This window comes from Artemia franciscana, chromosome 4 (genome assembly GCF_032884065.1).
Source record: "Artemia franciscana chromosome 4, ASM3288406v1, whole genome shotgun sequence".
Taxonomy (NCBI): domain Eukaryota; kingdom Metazoa; phylum Arthropoda; class Branchiopoda; order Anostraca; family Artemiidae; genus Artemia; species Artemia franciscana.
Window position 1 is genome coordinate 10,983,866 of NC_088866.1, and position 15,910 is coordinate 10,999,775.

The 15,910-nt window shown below is 34.2% G+C and overlaps 1 protein-coding gene across 2 annotated transcripts in view; it reads right to left on the reverse strand.

The window, feature by feature from the left end:
- Positions 1-15,910, reverse strand: part of LOC136025978 (LIM domain kinase 1-like) — a 142,758-nt gene that overhangs the window by 17,315 nt on the left and 109,533 nt on the right. For both annotated transcript variants that reach the window (XM_065702108.1, XM_065702109.1), the window contains exons 8-10: positions 10,663-10,906; positions 4,991-5,248; positions 571-807 (exon numbers count right to left, since the gene is read on the reverse strand). In XM_065702108.1, coding sequence (XP_065558180.1) covers positions 571-807; positions 4,991-5,248; positions 10,663-10,906 — 739 coding nt within the window. The remainder of the gene's footprint in view (positions 1-570; positions 808-4,990; positions 5,249-10,662; positions 10,907-15,910) is intronic.

Consider the following 15,910-nt stretch of genomic DNA (forward strand, 5'->3'; position numbering starts at 1 on the left):
CACGTTGACTAACAAGATAAACACCACTTTTTTTAAATGAATAACAGTTTTACCAAATAACTAAATAATATAGCTAAAGTTCAGGTAAGTTTCTTTGAGTACTCGCTAATCTGCATCTCATCGTCTAAATTAAGAGGAATCCAGCTTATGGCTATCAATAATCGTCAAGTAGTGAATTTAAAACGTCGTTTCGGGGGTGGGATCGCATTTAGACTTTAAACTAGCTTGTAATTCAAGTGGAGAATATATGATGGTTTAGTTTCAAATGTATCTAAATCCAAAATTCATGCTTTTTGCATTGATTTTTTAGAACAAAAATAGACAAAACAAGATATTCGAAATAGGGCACATATTAGGGTAATATAGGGTAATAGGGCACATGAGTATAGGGTGACACAGTCACATACCTCACAAAGGACAATTCCAAAATGTATCTAAATCCAAAATTCATGCTTTTTGCACTGATTTTTTAGAACAAAAATAGACAAAACAAGATATTCGAAATAGGGCACATATTAGGGTAATATAGGGTAATAGGGCACATGAGTATAGGGTGACACAGTCACATACCTCACAAAGGACAATTCCAAAAGAAAAAACATCCACTTTTTCATCATATTTCTTTCCTTTCATCATTTCTGGTGCCATCCAATATGGATTTCCAACAACAGTATACCTTTTCTTGCGCTCATATTTTTTTGGCTGTCGCTTTGCAGGTGATTTATTTGGAGTGGTTACTGGTGATTCTACGTTATTAGTACCAATAATTCTTGCCAAACCAAAGTCTGCCACGACAACAGAACGATCCTTAAAATAAAATTGACGGTTAACGAAAAAAAAAGAGATATAGATGATTGATACGTATCAATAGATGATTGATACGTAGAAGGAAAGAATAATAAAAATAAAAGACATGCAAAAGTATAAAATAGAGATTAGGTTAAAAACAACGCAGGATTAAAAATATTGTTAAGTTTTCAATGTCTCCCCACCTCCTCCTCCCCAGCATTGTCAGCCTATTTTAGAAGATCAAGCATACATTCAGGGTCATTTCTGAATAGGTTTTCTGAAACTTGGGACTCTTCTGGTGAAGAGTCCCAAAATCAAAGACGCATAAGGCAATGGAGATTAAAATAGTAAAAAGATCCGAATACTAGAGACTAAACTGAATTTTTTTTTTAAGAAAGAGGATTCAGGGTCTTATGACAAAATATTTTGGTGGAGGAGGGGGTAAATTGTCCAGCGCAGGAAATAATAGAAAACTTCCGAGAATTTTATAAGATGTTATAGGACAACTCTTATAAGAATAAGATTCCTGGGAGGGGGTGGGGATAAAGTCTGACCATACTAGTGAAATGCAAGCAGTCATAGTACGTTCGTCTTACTTGGAAATTTTCCAGTCGCATTAATGTACTTGAAGCTTTTTATTCTCCTTGTTTTATAATAACATCGAAGCTTTTCAAAATAATAAGTAAAAGTGAAATAATGTTGAACAAAACATTAGGAATTACAACAATTAATGAGATACACACAATTAACTCCTACACAAGGACATTCATGTTATTTTGGTAATTGCTCCATATGAAATCATATTACATGACAAGTCACGTTTTATTACATTCCATAAATTACAGACTTTAAAACCATAATTGAGTAAGATTGACCGAAATTTGAATGAGTTAATTCGAATACCATGAAGCAATTTCCCTTTTTTCTAATTCTATGATTCTAGAAGTCAATAAAGAACTCTAAAAATGATCAATTTGATATATTGTTTAATGCAGGCTATTCCAGTCAAATCTATCACTGTAAGTGATTAATTGTGAAAACGGATCAAAATAATAATGTTAGCCATTTATGCTAACATTATATAATAATGTTAATGTATAACATTGTTAATGTATAATGTATAATGTTAATAATGTATAACATAATCGTGGGTAATTATCTTCTTTTTTATTTTCCTTTCTTCTCCTCCTTAACCGTTTCACTCCGATCAACAGAACACCTACCCAACACATCCTATAACACCTATACATAAGAAATAAGGTTCGTAGCTGGTTTCGCATTAAATCAGGGGTTAGACAGGGTTGCGTCCTTGGTGATGTTTGGTAACCAGGAGATTAATTAACTGGATAGCTTCACTTTCCTTTGTATTATTATAATAAAGAGGTAGGTGCATTAAAAGCTGGTTAAAATATTTCTCACAAAGTTTCAGAACGATAGGTTTAACTTCTGAATCGGCAGCAAGAAGCATAACTTGCAAAATAGTTAAAAATGAATTCTACGTATTACGCAATAATCGCTTCCGTAATTTACTTACAGGGGGCTTTTTACTTTCAGCAAGAAATCTGTGCAGATGTGCCGGAAGGGACAATCCATAATGTTTCAGCAAATCCTCCGGAGCCAAGAACGGCATAATAGCTCTTTGACTTGTTCTTTTGGAACATGGATATGGAAACGCAGATTATAGGGTCTTTGATTTGTTCCTTCGGAATATCGCTCAATTAATCTTTAACAGAAGAGGTTTGGGTATTTTGGCTTAGTTGTTCAGGCATGTGGCAGGGATGTTGGTGACAGGCAGTACACAATAACGGAAACCACCAATCGGACGATTTCTACAGAACCAGTAATAGATCTGCATCAATTGCAAAGAATGCACCGTGCTGTAATCTTTTACTCGAACGACATCCAAAAAAGGGCTTCACCCAGATAGCATGTCACATCTGACAAACCTAGAAAGATCAGGGGTTCGCAAAGACTCACATGAAGACGAGTCTATACCAGGTAAATCCTTGCTGTTTTGCGTTTTATTGGCCTTAATTACTTCCCTTACTACTAAAGGAGGGGTATTTACTGTGGGTTGTGAAACTGGTTCCAGTTTATATTTTTGACAATTACCTAGGCTAAGGTTGGCAGGTATAGGATACAAGGGCTTAGAGGTTATGATAGGATTGAACTGTAACCCAGGTCTGCCGACCTAGAGAGAAGAATCCAACTAGACCCCACTGAACTCATAAGCAGTTGATTTAGCGGGTTTTCCGGTTACTTTCAAAGACGAACAGTAGCAGCATCTTGTGGTCAGCATAAAGGGCATAGATATGTGTTCTTTAATTCGGGAGAATATTTAACTTTAGTACAAGAGAAGTGAAACCATCTGAAGGCACTTAGTGCATGCAACGCCACCGGTTTTACTCACTACACTGAAAGAGCAGATTCAACCAAACACTTTAGGTGATGGCCAGTTCTGACACAATACACAGGAATAGGGGAATTGTCAAGACCTGAGCACCTCTTCCCTGAAATTCAAAGGCAGCTTAAAACCGTCGGGTACTTACGGCGCTTGGGGCAGATATCCTCCACTCTTCAACCTATTACCTGGTATATCTTGTCAAATATCTGCACAGACAGCGATGCCTAATATATGCCGCCAGTGATCAGCACGCTAAAGCAAAAACGGCACTCAGAAAGAGCGTGATGTGATTTCAAAATCTGTATTCGCCGTAAGTTAGAAAGTAGAGCTCACAGAGGAAACACGGTGAAATTACTGACTATTTGGTTGAATTTTGAAATTCGCCAAAAAACCTTCTGTTGGCAACCACACCAACAGAAAAGTTGCAAAAAAAGCTTTTAGCAGCAAAAAAAGGCAGCTAAAGGTTATCCGATTATCAAGATAACAATCAAAAGAAACCTTAAATACATGTCCGCAGAGAAATTGCTCACAAGCTCGAACAGCTTTTTATCCAAATAAAATAGACAAGGTTTTATCTTAAAATAAGGTGTTTACACAACACACTGCGAATCAAGATTGACTTTGATCGATTCTTATGACACAATGTTGTACCATGTCCAATTTTAAAGGGAGACAATACACCCTTTAAGAATAGGCCGCAAGTGTTGCTGTCTTTATGTATGTATCATATTAGGGTGACAAGAGAGACAGAGTAAAAAAGAGAAGGAAGAGAGAATTCTTTATTTGGCCTATCATTAGTTTTTAAATCTTTTTAACATTAAGAATGATATGTATAGTGTTTTAGCAACACCAAGACCTTATATGGGCATAATATTTTATCAAAATAAATTTACTAAATTTACTTTCTTTCCATTTTTCATTCTTTAGGCTTCATATTCAATATATTTTGAGGAAACTAACAGAAAAAGAAATTCAAAAACATAATAAAAAAACAAGTCAAGTTTTAGACAATGTACAGGACATGTTTCCAAAAACTTGACAAAATCGTATATATCTTTTTTTTTCAATTCCTTAAGAGCTCCAGAATTAAAAATACTAATAACACCTAAGTACACAAAGCCCCTCCTACTCAACTAAAAAATTTTAATGAACCTTTTTTTTTCTTTTTTTAAGTCTAATTTCTAAACTAGGCAAACAGCTAGTATCCAACCTATGAAAAATAAGCACCTATCACCAACAACCTAGCCAGTATTATATTGTACTCATAACTAGAATTGAGAGCTTTCTAAAGACGGGAATAAAAATATAATGTCGACTTAAATACTTTTTTTTTGCTTAGAACGGATATTAGACATATGGCCGAAATATTTGCATAGGCTGTATATTATGTTTTATTGACTATCTTCAGAAAATTCCCCATTAACATCCTATACTTGGTATGATGAAGAGGAAGTGTGGTCTTCGTAATTATTTAGCCTTGATTTTATAAATGGGTACTTTACCGCATACTTCTACAACATAAACCTTAAACAAGATTTATTATGCATTTTATGTTCTTTCTAAACAAAATTTTGCTTCCCTATTACAATGTAAGTCACTAAAATTCAGGTGCAAAAAGAAAAATAAAGATAGGCAAATTGTACTTGGGAAATAAATACGAAGAGGTTGAACCCTGGGTATATCAGCATTTGCCCCAGATACTTGTCATAGAGGGGGGGGGGTCTTCCAATCCTCTGGGAAAAATCTCAGGTTCCTTCCCCTGTGTATAGCAGTGACCAACTAAGACACATTACTTACCTCTCGAATAAGACAATTATTTGAATTCAAGTCTCTATGTATAATGTTTTTGGAATGCAGATACGCCATTCCTGATCCAATATCCCTTCCAAAAGAAATTCTTTCCTCCCACAGCAGTTTTTCATTTACATCTTGCAACTTTTCTCTTAATGTCCCGCCACCGACGTACTCAGTGACCAGTTGAAGACGTCTATCTTTGTACAAAACGCCAATGAAGCGCAATACATTTTTGTGATGAAGACTTCTCAAGACTGCAACCTATAAATTAACAGTTACCGTCAATTTCCTAAACATTTCCATAAACTTGGCACGGCCATATTTCCTACAAGCAGGGCCGTATAGATTTTTTTAGGAGGGGTCCATTAAAAAGGAAAGTGCAACTTTTCATAGTGAAAATAGGTTTTTAGGCTGCGAATAAAAGAAAAAGAATATTTTTCAACAACAATCATCAAAATCTATTGCTCAAAGCTTAAAAAATTTTATTCATATCTTTAAATTTCATATTATATTGAAATTTTGGGGTATGAAAATTTTTTAAAAAACACATCAAAAATGTGTTTATATTTATTTCTGTTATGTTTTTACGAGTCAGACAAACATTTTTTTTTTGGGGGGGGGGGGGTTCCGATAATTTGAAAAAACTTAATTTATGGGGTAACTGTTGCTCGTTTTAAGTTTCAACCTTGTTCTTTACTTCCAGACTTCCAACAGATATTTTTTTTTCAGTTGAACAAAAATTCCAAATCGAAACAAAATATATGACTTTTACTAATTATTTATTACTTCATCTATACTGACTTGAGCAAGAAAACCATATCTGCTCAGTTCTACATAAATGTCTTCGATTTTTTATCAAGTGGAGTGATTTCTCCAGCAGAATATAATGTTCTATTTGAAATCGCAGAGGCATACTTACTTCACAGGAGGTAGGAGACACCTGTTAATTATGGGACAAGCAATATTTCAAAATCTCTAACTTAATGTCTGACAATATTTTCATTTACGATACACCAAAATGATTCAGCAACACAATTCAGCCATTTAACTAATGGTAGCAACACTATTCAGAAAATTACTTGAGTATCAACAAATTTTTTCTTAGTAATTATAAAAAAAAAAAAAAAACACCAGGGAAATATTATTTCGGCTCACATACAAGTTTCAAAAAAAAAACATGGTGAGTACCTTAATTTATACATCAAAAGAGATACAGTTTTTAGGCTAGGGGAGTTCGGCAATATCCCTGACAAACAAACAAAAAACTACGTTTTCATGACAAACTATAAAAATAAGCTAAACGGACTATGTCTAACAATATAGGTTCAGTCAATCAATCAAATTATTCTGACCCATTAACAAAGCAAAAGAGGTTTTGTAGCCCTAGTGACGGAGTAAGACAAAAAAACAAAAAAGAGAAAATAAATAACAACGAAAAGAGAAATTATAATCAACAAACACAAACATAACTACATACTATACGAAGAGGGAAGACCACTATTATTTGATGTTTCTAGCGGTGGATTTGAAATCTTCCACTCTTTTATCAATAATGTTTGCAGGTATAATCAATTTAAATTTTTGTACCAGAGAAGATTATGTGAATGCATCCATAATCAACATAAAAAATCTGCTTCCCAGGCAAAGATCGTATTCCGCCCACACGCACAACCACCAAATACTCTTGCTAAAACATATTTTATGGTAACGACATTGGAAAACGACAAGATTTTATGAAAAAAAGTAATTCAATCTAGGTAAGGTTTAATAAAGAATCTTTGAAATTGCAATTGACTTAATTCAGAAGTTTATCCAGAGCATTACAGCTATAAGCGCACTTTTGGGGGAAACTATTTAATTCTGATATGATGTGATGATTTATTAAAACTTTTTTTTTACAAAGACTAATTATATTACCAGGTAAATTTATTAAGAAGAAATGTTTCATACCCTGAATACCCGTACCAGGTTTATCAGTGTAATCTTAATTCAGTTTTGTTTTTATTTCTTACAACTGGAGGTAAAAACCGTGACAGCCTAGTCGTTATTGGGCAAAATACTACTGTGTTGTTTGTGCCCCTTTTCAATTTTTAGTGCTCTTAGATTTTCCCTATTGTTTCTACTTTGTATTTGTTAGCCTAGTCGTTATTGGGCAAAATACTACTGTGTTGTTTGTAGCCCCTTTTCAATTTTTTTCTTTGGCTTGCTGTAGGATAAGCAACCGTTTCACAGGCAGACTTTCCTTGATATTTTAAAAATTCATAGGCATGTGTTTTAGCAACTAGCTCTATTTAATAAACACTAATTATAATAAACACTACAAATAAACAATATAAAAACATATAATAACGGTATAATAAACACTATAAAAACACTAACAAATAAACACTAATTAAAAACATATTCAAGTACTATTCACCTAGCTCAAATACTTTTAGGGAAGTGGTGAAGTTTGCCCGTAAGCATTTGTTTATCATGATTGCAGCGGTAGGTGCGATTTGGTAAAGGTTGAATCACTGCCCATAATAACCAAAACTTTAAAAAATTTTTTTTTTTAAACTGGCAAGCAAGAAAAAATGCCATTTTCCAGCTGATTCAGGAATGGTAACTATTATGCCGATGATCTTAGTAGTAAAATCCTACCAAAGACAAATTCAAGGTTGATTAATCCTACAGTATGGTGCTTTAGAGCACATACTTTAAGTAAGTAATTAAATAAAAAAAACAAGTTTTTTCAACTGAAAGTAAGGAGTGACATCAAAACTTAAAACGCACAGAAATTACTTCGTATATGAAAGAGGCTGCTTCCTCATCAACGCCCCGCTCTTTACGCTAAAGTTTGACTCTTTCTCTCAATTCTTCTTTCTAAAACAGTAAAAAACTTTAGCGTAAAGAGCGGGGCGTTGATGAGGAAGCAGCCTCTTTCATATACGAAGTAATTTCTGTGCGTTTTAAGTTTTGATGTCACTCCTTACTTTCAGTTGAAAAAACTTGTTTTTTTTATTTAATTTCTGAACGTTTTTGAATCAATGAATGTTTTGATTTTGGCTCTCCGCAGAGGAATGATCAAAACGAAATTTGCATATTTTTTTTTTGGCTCAATGTTTTTCTCATAATTTTGATCGAATGATTTTGAGAAAAAAAGAGCGGGGGACGAAGCCTAGTTGCCCCCCGATTTTTTGGTTAATTAAAAAGGCAACTAGAACTTTTAATTTTTTACGAATCTTTTTATTGGTAAAAGATTTACGTAACTTATAAATTAGCTTACGTAAAGAACTTTTGTATTCTCATGTTTTTATTACATATATGAGGGGATTCGCCCCATCGTCAGTACCTCGCTCTTTACACTAAAGCTTAAATTTTATCCCAATTCATTAAGAATGACCCCCTGAATCACAAAAGCCGTAGAATAAGTAGTTGAAATTACCGAAAATACTTTAGCGTAAAGAGCGAGGTATTAGAAGGAGGTGAGCCCCTCATATGGGTAATAATTTCTGTTTGTTTTAAGTTTTATTGCTGTTCCTTACTTCCAGCTGAAAAAGCTTTTTCACTTTTATTTTTTAATTGTTTTTTTTTTAATAATGCTAGTAAATCCTGCTCTCCCTTCATGGAAATTTTCTTCTCCCATTACAAATTCTCGAAGGAAAGTTCCCCCAGCATATCCCCCTCTTCTCAACCCCTCCCCAAAACCAAAAAAATCCTCCTGAAAACGCCTGTATACTTCCCAATAACCATTACTATATGTAAGCACAGGTCAAAGTTTGTAACTTGTTGCCCCTCCCACGGGGACTGTGGGGGAGTAAGTCGTCCCCAAAGACATAGTTATAAGGTTTTTCGACTACGCTGAATAAAATGGCTATCTCAGAATTTTGATCCGTAGACTTTGGGAAAATAATTAGCGTGGGAGGGGGCCTAGGTGCCCTCCAATTTTTTTGGTCACTTAAAAAGGGCACTAGAACTTTTCATTTCCGTTAGAATGAGCCCTCTTGCAACATTCTAGGACAACTGGGTCGATACGATCACCCCTGGGAAAAAAAAAAAAAAACAAAAAAACAAAAAAACAAAAAAACAAATAAACACGCATCCGTGATCTGCCTTCTTTCAAAAAATGCAAAATTCCACATTTTTGTAGATAGGAGCTCGAAACTTCTACAGTAGGGTTCTCTGATACGCTGAATCTGATGGTGTGATTTTCGTTAAGATTCTATGACTTTTAGGGGGCGTTTCCCCCTATTTTCTAAAATAACGCAAATTTTCTCAGGCTCGTAACTTTTGATGGGTAAGACTAAACTTGATGAAACTTATATATTTAAAACCAGCATTAAAATGCGATTCTTTTGATGTAGCTATTGGTATCAAAATTCCATTTTTTAGAGTTTTGGTTACTATTGAGCCGGGTCGCTCCTTACTACAGTTCGTTACCACGAACTGTTTGATAGGTCAGTTGTAGTCTTTTTTTTTTTTACATAATTCTTGATTATTTTTTTTCATCTGGTTCTAAGACTCAAATCTTAAACTCTCAGTTCCCGTTTCCTTAATTACAAAAATCAATTTATTAATTAAATGTGAGATGAGAAATGTTTCAATTCCAAGGATAGTAGCTAAACTGTTCTATGACACCACTTGCAAACCAAAACTCAGAATGTGAACTAAAACAGGTTAAAAAAAAAAAGACATAGTAAGAACAGTAAAGAAAAAAGGAAGAGAAACAGAAGCGGTATAAAAAAAACAGCTACCTGTTTCTGTTTTGTTGTTGTTGCTGTTTTCCTTTTTCGGTTCCCCAAAAAAAAACAGAACAGAATACTGTAGAAAAATAAAATAAATGGAAAAAGAAACGGTGCGAAAAAAAAAACAAGAAAGAGAAAACAGAAACGGCACGGATTCCTATTCTACATTCTCTGAGAACAGGTGAGAATATATTCTAACAAGTTAAAATATTTGTTCTTCAAGCTGTTCGTATTAAAGTATTTTTGATATTTCAAATGGTGACCCCCCACAAAACACTGTTCTTTTAGACTATACAAAAAAAAACAACCTATTTTGGTCCAAAAATATAAATATTCACAAGCGTTTGCAGCTTACTAATACTATGCTCAAAAGTCAAAATCCACAAAAGTTCATTCTTCCTGTAAGATTGAAATGCATGCAACTTTCATCAGAAGTATTTAAAAAAAAAATAAATAAATAAAAAATAAAAAAAAAATAAAAAAAAAATAAAAAAAAATTCGTAATTTGTCTTCCATTATTGATAAACTCTAACAGATTTTGACAGCAATTGACCACTGGGCCAGTACTAGATGAACTATCATCTAAACATCTCTTCATGAGACCTCAAATTTTATGGAACTCGTGACGTAGAAATTACGTTTTAGAAAAAATTTAAGGTAATTTTGAATTTAATGTTGGTACTGCCGGGTTCTATTTTCCGAGAGCATAGAAAGTATGGTTTATGTGAAACGATTTTCATTCTTTTTTCGTTAATAGTTACTGGCCACACAGCTAGATGAGAACAGGGTTGCCAAAATTTTTGGAAGATAGTAATTTATCGCCTATGCTTTTTTGTCTTTCCTTTTTTTTGGTGGTAAAGTAGTGAGTTATTTTTCAGTATAATAGCAATCCGAACTGAAGCATGTCTTCGTTTTCTATTAGATCCCTGAGACTGGGAGTCAAATTACCTCTTTCAGAAAATTTTTTTGGGCTTCTTCGTCCACCCTATGCAACTCCTTAAGTACCATAATCTCTTGTGTGTCTCGATGAACCACCTTATAAACTTGTCCAAAAAATCCTTTTCCCAGCAACTCTCCTTTCACTAGGTCTGAGGCTCGGAATATACGTTGGGTTGATCGCCGATGTTCAAATCGAAAAGACTGTGTTCTTGCTAGGTCACAAATATCCTGGGTTGGTTTCCTCTCAGGGGAACTAAAAAATATATTTGAAGTTGAAACATGTTGAGAAATATTTCGAAATGAGCATGAACATATCAGCCATTCAAGATCAATGAGAAATAGGACAGACATCTTCCAAAAAAGAGAGGTAATATGGTAATTTGAAGATAATACAAAGGTAAAACAAGTTGGAAATAAAAACAATTCCAGCAAACATTAAAACTAAAGAAGGTAAATCAACAAAAATAAAGGTAGAATACACTGGTATTTATATTAATTCGGCCAAATATGAAAAAATGCTATCTTTCTTTCATACTTTTGTTCTTCTAAACAGACAAGAGGGGGGCTGCAAATCACAAGAAGCGCAATGGCGCTGCCTGAGTAAAGAGCAATGCGGGCAAAATGCACTCTTTTTTTCTTTTTTTAGACCAGGACACTTCGTATCGAAAAAGTTGTCGTAGAAACTTCGAAAAGAGCTCATTCGATTCGAAATTGAAAGGGGTAATGCCTGTTTAATAATTGAACGTGATTGGACGGCAACTAACCCGTCCTCCCACATCCACCATTTCCCCAAACACATCCAATCGAAATTTTGAAATAGCCATTTTCTTCGACGTAATTGAAAGGTCCGTAAATTATGTTTTTAATGACAAAAACCTCCCTAAAGCCCTCGGGCAAAAGTTATAAGTTATACCCTGGGGGCACACAAAGTATATATAGAAAGGGTGATCGTATAAACTTCATAAGGGGCTCATTGGATTGGTGATCAGAAGTTCAAGTGCTAAATTAAGAGGGATGGGAGGTTGGTTCCCCCCTCCACATCCCTTGTATTTTCCTGAAATGCATTTGACAGATGTTTTGAAATGACCATGTGTTGTCACACAAACTTCAAAAAGGGCTCATTCGATTGGAAATTGAAAGACCAAGTGCCCTTTTTAATAATTGAAAGTGTTTGGAAGGCAACTAACCGCCCATCCATGACGCAATTTCCCCAAACACATCAAATCAAATTTTCAGATAGCCATTTTGTTTAACGTAAATGAAAGGTCCAAACATTATGTCTTTGAGGGTGACAACCCCTCCCCCCAGCCCTTACGGCAAGGGTTCAGATTATGGCCTGGGGGCATATAAGGTTAATATAGAAAGGTTGATCGTATAAACTTTGGAGGGAGCCTCATTGGATTGATAATCAGACACTCTGGTGTCCTTTTTAAGATTGAGAGTGATTAAAGGGTGGATACCCCCGCACACGCACACACACACCTCGTATTTTCCCGAAATGCATTCGACAGAAATTTTGAGATGGTCATTTGTTGTCGTAGAGACTTCAAAACGGTTCATTCGATTGTAAACTGAAAGGGCTAGTTCTTTTTTTGTTATTCAAAAGCAACTGGAGGGCAATAAGCCCCCACCGTATCAATTCCCAAAACACATAAAATCAACATTTTGAGATAGCCATTTTGTTTAGCGTAATTGAAAGGTCTGGAAATTGTGTCTTTGAAAGAGACAACCCCCCCCCCCAAGCCCTCAGCGCAAGGGTTGAAGTCATGAAGCGAGGGCATATAGAGTTTTTATGGAAAGGGTGGTCGTTTCAACTCCAGATAAGGCTCATTGGATCGGAAATCAGATGTCCTAGTTCCTTTTTTTAAGAGTAAAAGTGATCGGGGGCAGCCCCCCCCCCACATGTCTCATTTTCAGTAAAAGCATCTGATAAAAATTTTGATGATAGTCATTTGTTCAAAAATCGTGCAAAGATCATATAATAAGGCCTTTAGGGTGGACAGAATCCCCCAGAGTCTGGGGATAAGGGTTGTAAGTTATGCCCCAGGGGCATATCAGGTTTTTATGGAAAGGGTGGTCGTGTGAACTTTAGAAGAAGCTCATTTAATTTGAAATGTATAGTTCTAGTTTCCTTTTCACAGTTCAACATGACGGAAATAAACCCCCCCCCCCCCGACATCCTCTTCTCTCTATACACATTCAACTGAAATTCAACTTACGGCTATTTTGTTTCTAATAGTCCAAAAATCACATAGCAATGTATTTAGGGTGGACACAATAATGGTGGTTGTATCAGCTTTGGATCGGAAGGAGCTCATTTGCTTGAAAGTCCGAAACTCTAGTGCCCTTTTAATAATCAAAAATGAATGGAGGGCAATCAGCCCCACCAAAATATATTCGATCAAAACTTTAATAGATTTATTTTGTTCAGTCTTTTTGAAAGGTTCAGTAATTATGTCTTTGGGGATGTCAACCTGCCCAAAGTCCTCAGGGCAAGGGCTGTAAGTTAGGCAATTTTTTCATTGTTTACACACAGTATATGTTATTGAGAAAGGTATGATTGTTTAAACTTTACTTTCCAAGAAGACGAGGAGTATTTAGATGAGTTTTTCACGGAACTTTTTGAACTAAACCAAAACGCGTTACGTGTATAATGATTGTCAAAAGGGTGCAATACTGGAATAACTGAGTATATTAATATGGAAAATTCAGGAAGTGATAAGCGAGATGATAAAAAAGGCAATATTTGCTTGCTACCAATACTACTACAACTAGCACCATTACTACTACCAGACCAGTCTATTTAAAGCATTGAGGGGAAATTCAAGCTACATCTATACACGCTATGTGAATGCAAATTGTCAAAATAGCGCATCTCAAGAATTGATTTGGGTATTAAGTTGGAACTTTCAGAGAATGCTTACATGGGAATATCATCTCACGAAAAGGCAATACGTGCACAATACGGCTAATACTACGTTGCTGTTGCATTTACTACTACCAGTGCTACTTGATACTATTGACACTACTCGTAAGACTAAGAGGACACGAAACTAAAGCTTTACCAACATATATATTCGCCGAATTCAGCGTAAGGGAAGTGAGGGACACTAAGGCTCCTCACCATAACAACCAAAAGTAAGAAAACGCAGCAGAGACAAAGCGACAGTATGAAAACCAAGAGATAACCCTCCTGGACTACATATATATATATACTAGCTGTTGGGGTGGCGCTTCGCGCCACCCCAACACCTAGTTGGTGGGGGCGCTTCGCGCCCCCCCCAAGCCCCCCCGCGCGCGTAAGTCGTTACGCGCCATATTAGTTACGCGCCATTGTAGTTGTGTCCCTATGTCCCACCTGTGAATATAGATAGATATATATATATATATATATATATATATATATATATATATATATATATATATATATATATATATATATATATATATATATATATATATATATATATATATATATATATATATATGTTTTTAACTACGTAAAACTTGCGAATATACAACATTCTTTGCTGTCCCATTGTCTGTGCATATAAATAGATTGTCAGGTTTACCGACTCTTGAACATGCAACATATAATGGTCCATGGGAAAACAATCCGTATTCAGATCTATACCTCATGATTCTAATGATTGCCCTTGAGCTTTGTTGATGGTGATTGCTAATCGACCATTCCCTGAGTCGCCATCGTCATTTATATATCCCCCTGTGCACCCCGGCGTCCCCTTTGTAGTTATGTCCCTGTGTCCCGGTCGTCATTTATATTCCCTGTGTCCCGGTCGTCATTTGTGTCCCGGTGTTCCAGTCTGTGATCTCTCTTTGAGTGTCCCGGGCGTCATTTATATTCCTTGTGTCCCGGTGTCCCGGTCGTCATTTATATCCCCCTGTGCCCCCCCGGCGTCCCCATTGTAGTTGTGTCCCTGTGTCCCGGTCGTCATTTATATTCCCTGTGTCCCGGTCGTCATTTGTATCCCGGTGTCCCGGTCTGTATATACATTCGTTTTTTAGTTTTGTTTTTCTCCTTTATTTTTTTCCTTTTTTCTTTTTTTTTCTTTTTTAGTTTATTTAGATTTTTAGATTTTTCAGTTTTTTTATTAGTTTTTAGTTTTTTTGTAGTTTTTACCATTTTTTTACTTTTTTATATTTATTAATATTTTTTTAGTTTTCTTTTTCTCTTATTTTTCAGTTTTTTCCTTTTTTTTAGTTTTTTCTTTTTGAGTTTTTAGTTTTTTTTTGTTTTTTACCTTTTTTTAGTTTTTTTAGTTTTTTTAGTTTTTTAGCTTTTTTAGTTTTTTTATTAGTTTTTAGTTTTTTTTTAGTTTTTGCCTTTTTTTAGTTTTTTTTAGTTTTTAGTTTTTTACCTTTTTTTAATTTTTTTTAGTTTTTTAGCTTTTTTAGTTTTTTTTCTTTTTAGTTTTTTTTGTAGTTTTTACCTTTTTTAGTTTTTTTTTCTTCTTTTGTATTAGTGTGAAATAACTCAGACGTCATATGCGGACAAACACGACGTCACTCGACAGACAGACAGACAGACATAACCCACAAACAACTTATTTTTATATATATTTATTCATATTTTTTTAGTTTTCTTTTTCTCTTTTATTTTCAGTTTTTTCCTTTTTTTTAGTTTTTTTCTTTTTTAGTTTTTAGTTTTTTTAGTTTTTTACCTTTTTTTTGTTTTTTTTAGTTTTTTTTAGTTTTTTAGCTTTTTTAGTTTTTTTATTAGTTTTTATTTTTTTTGTAGTTTTTGCCTTTTTTTATTTTTTTCAGTTTTTTTTAGTTATTAGATTTTTACCTTTTTTTACAACTTATTTTTATATATATTTATTCATATTTTTTTAGTTTTCTTTTTCTCTTTTATTTTTCAGTTTTTCCCTTTTTTTTAGTTTTTTTCTTTTTTAGTTTTTAGTTTTTTTAGTTGTTTACCTTTTTTTAGTTTTTTTAGTTTTTTAGCTTTTTTAGTTTTTTTATTAGTTTTTATTTTTTTTGTAGTTTTTCCCTTTTTTTATTTTTTTCAGTTTTTTTTTAGTTATTAGATTTTTACCTTTTTTTAGTTTTTTTTAGTTTTTTAGCTTTTTTAGTTGTTTTTTTTCTTTTTAGTTTTTTTGTAGTTTTTACCTTTTTTAGTTTTTTTCTTCTTTTGTATTAGTGTGAAATAATTCAGACGTCATATGCGGACAAACATGACGTCACCTGATCCATCCACAGATCCACACACAGACAACTTATTTATATATATATA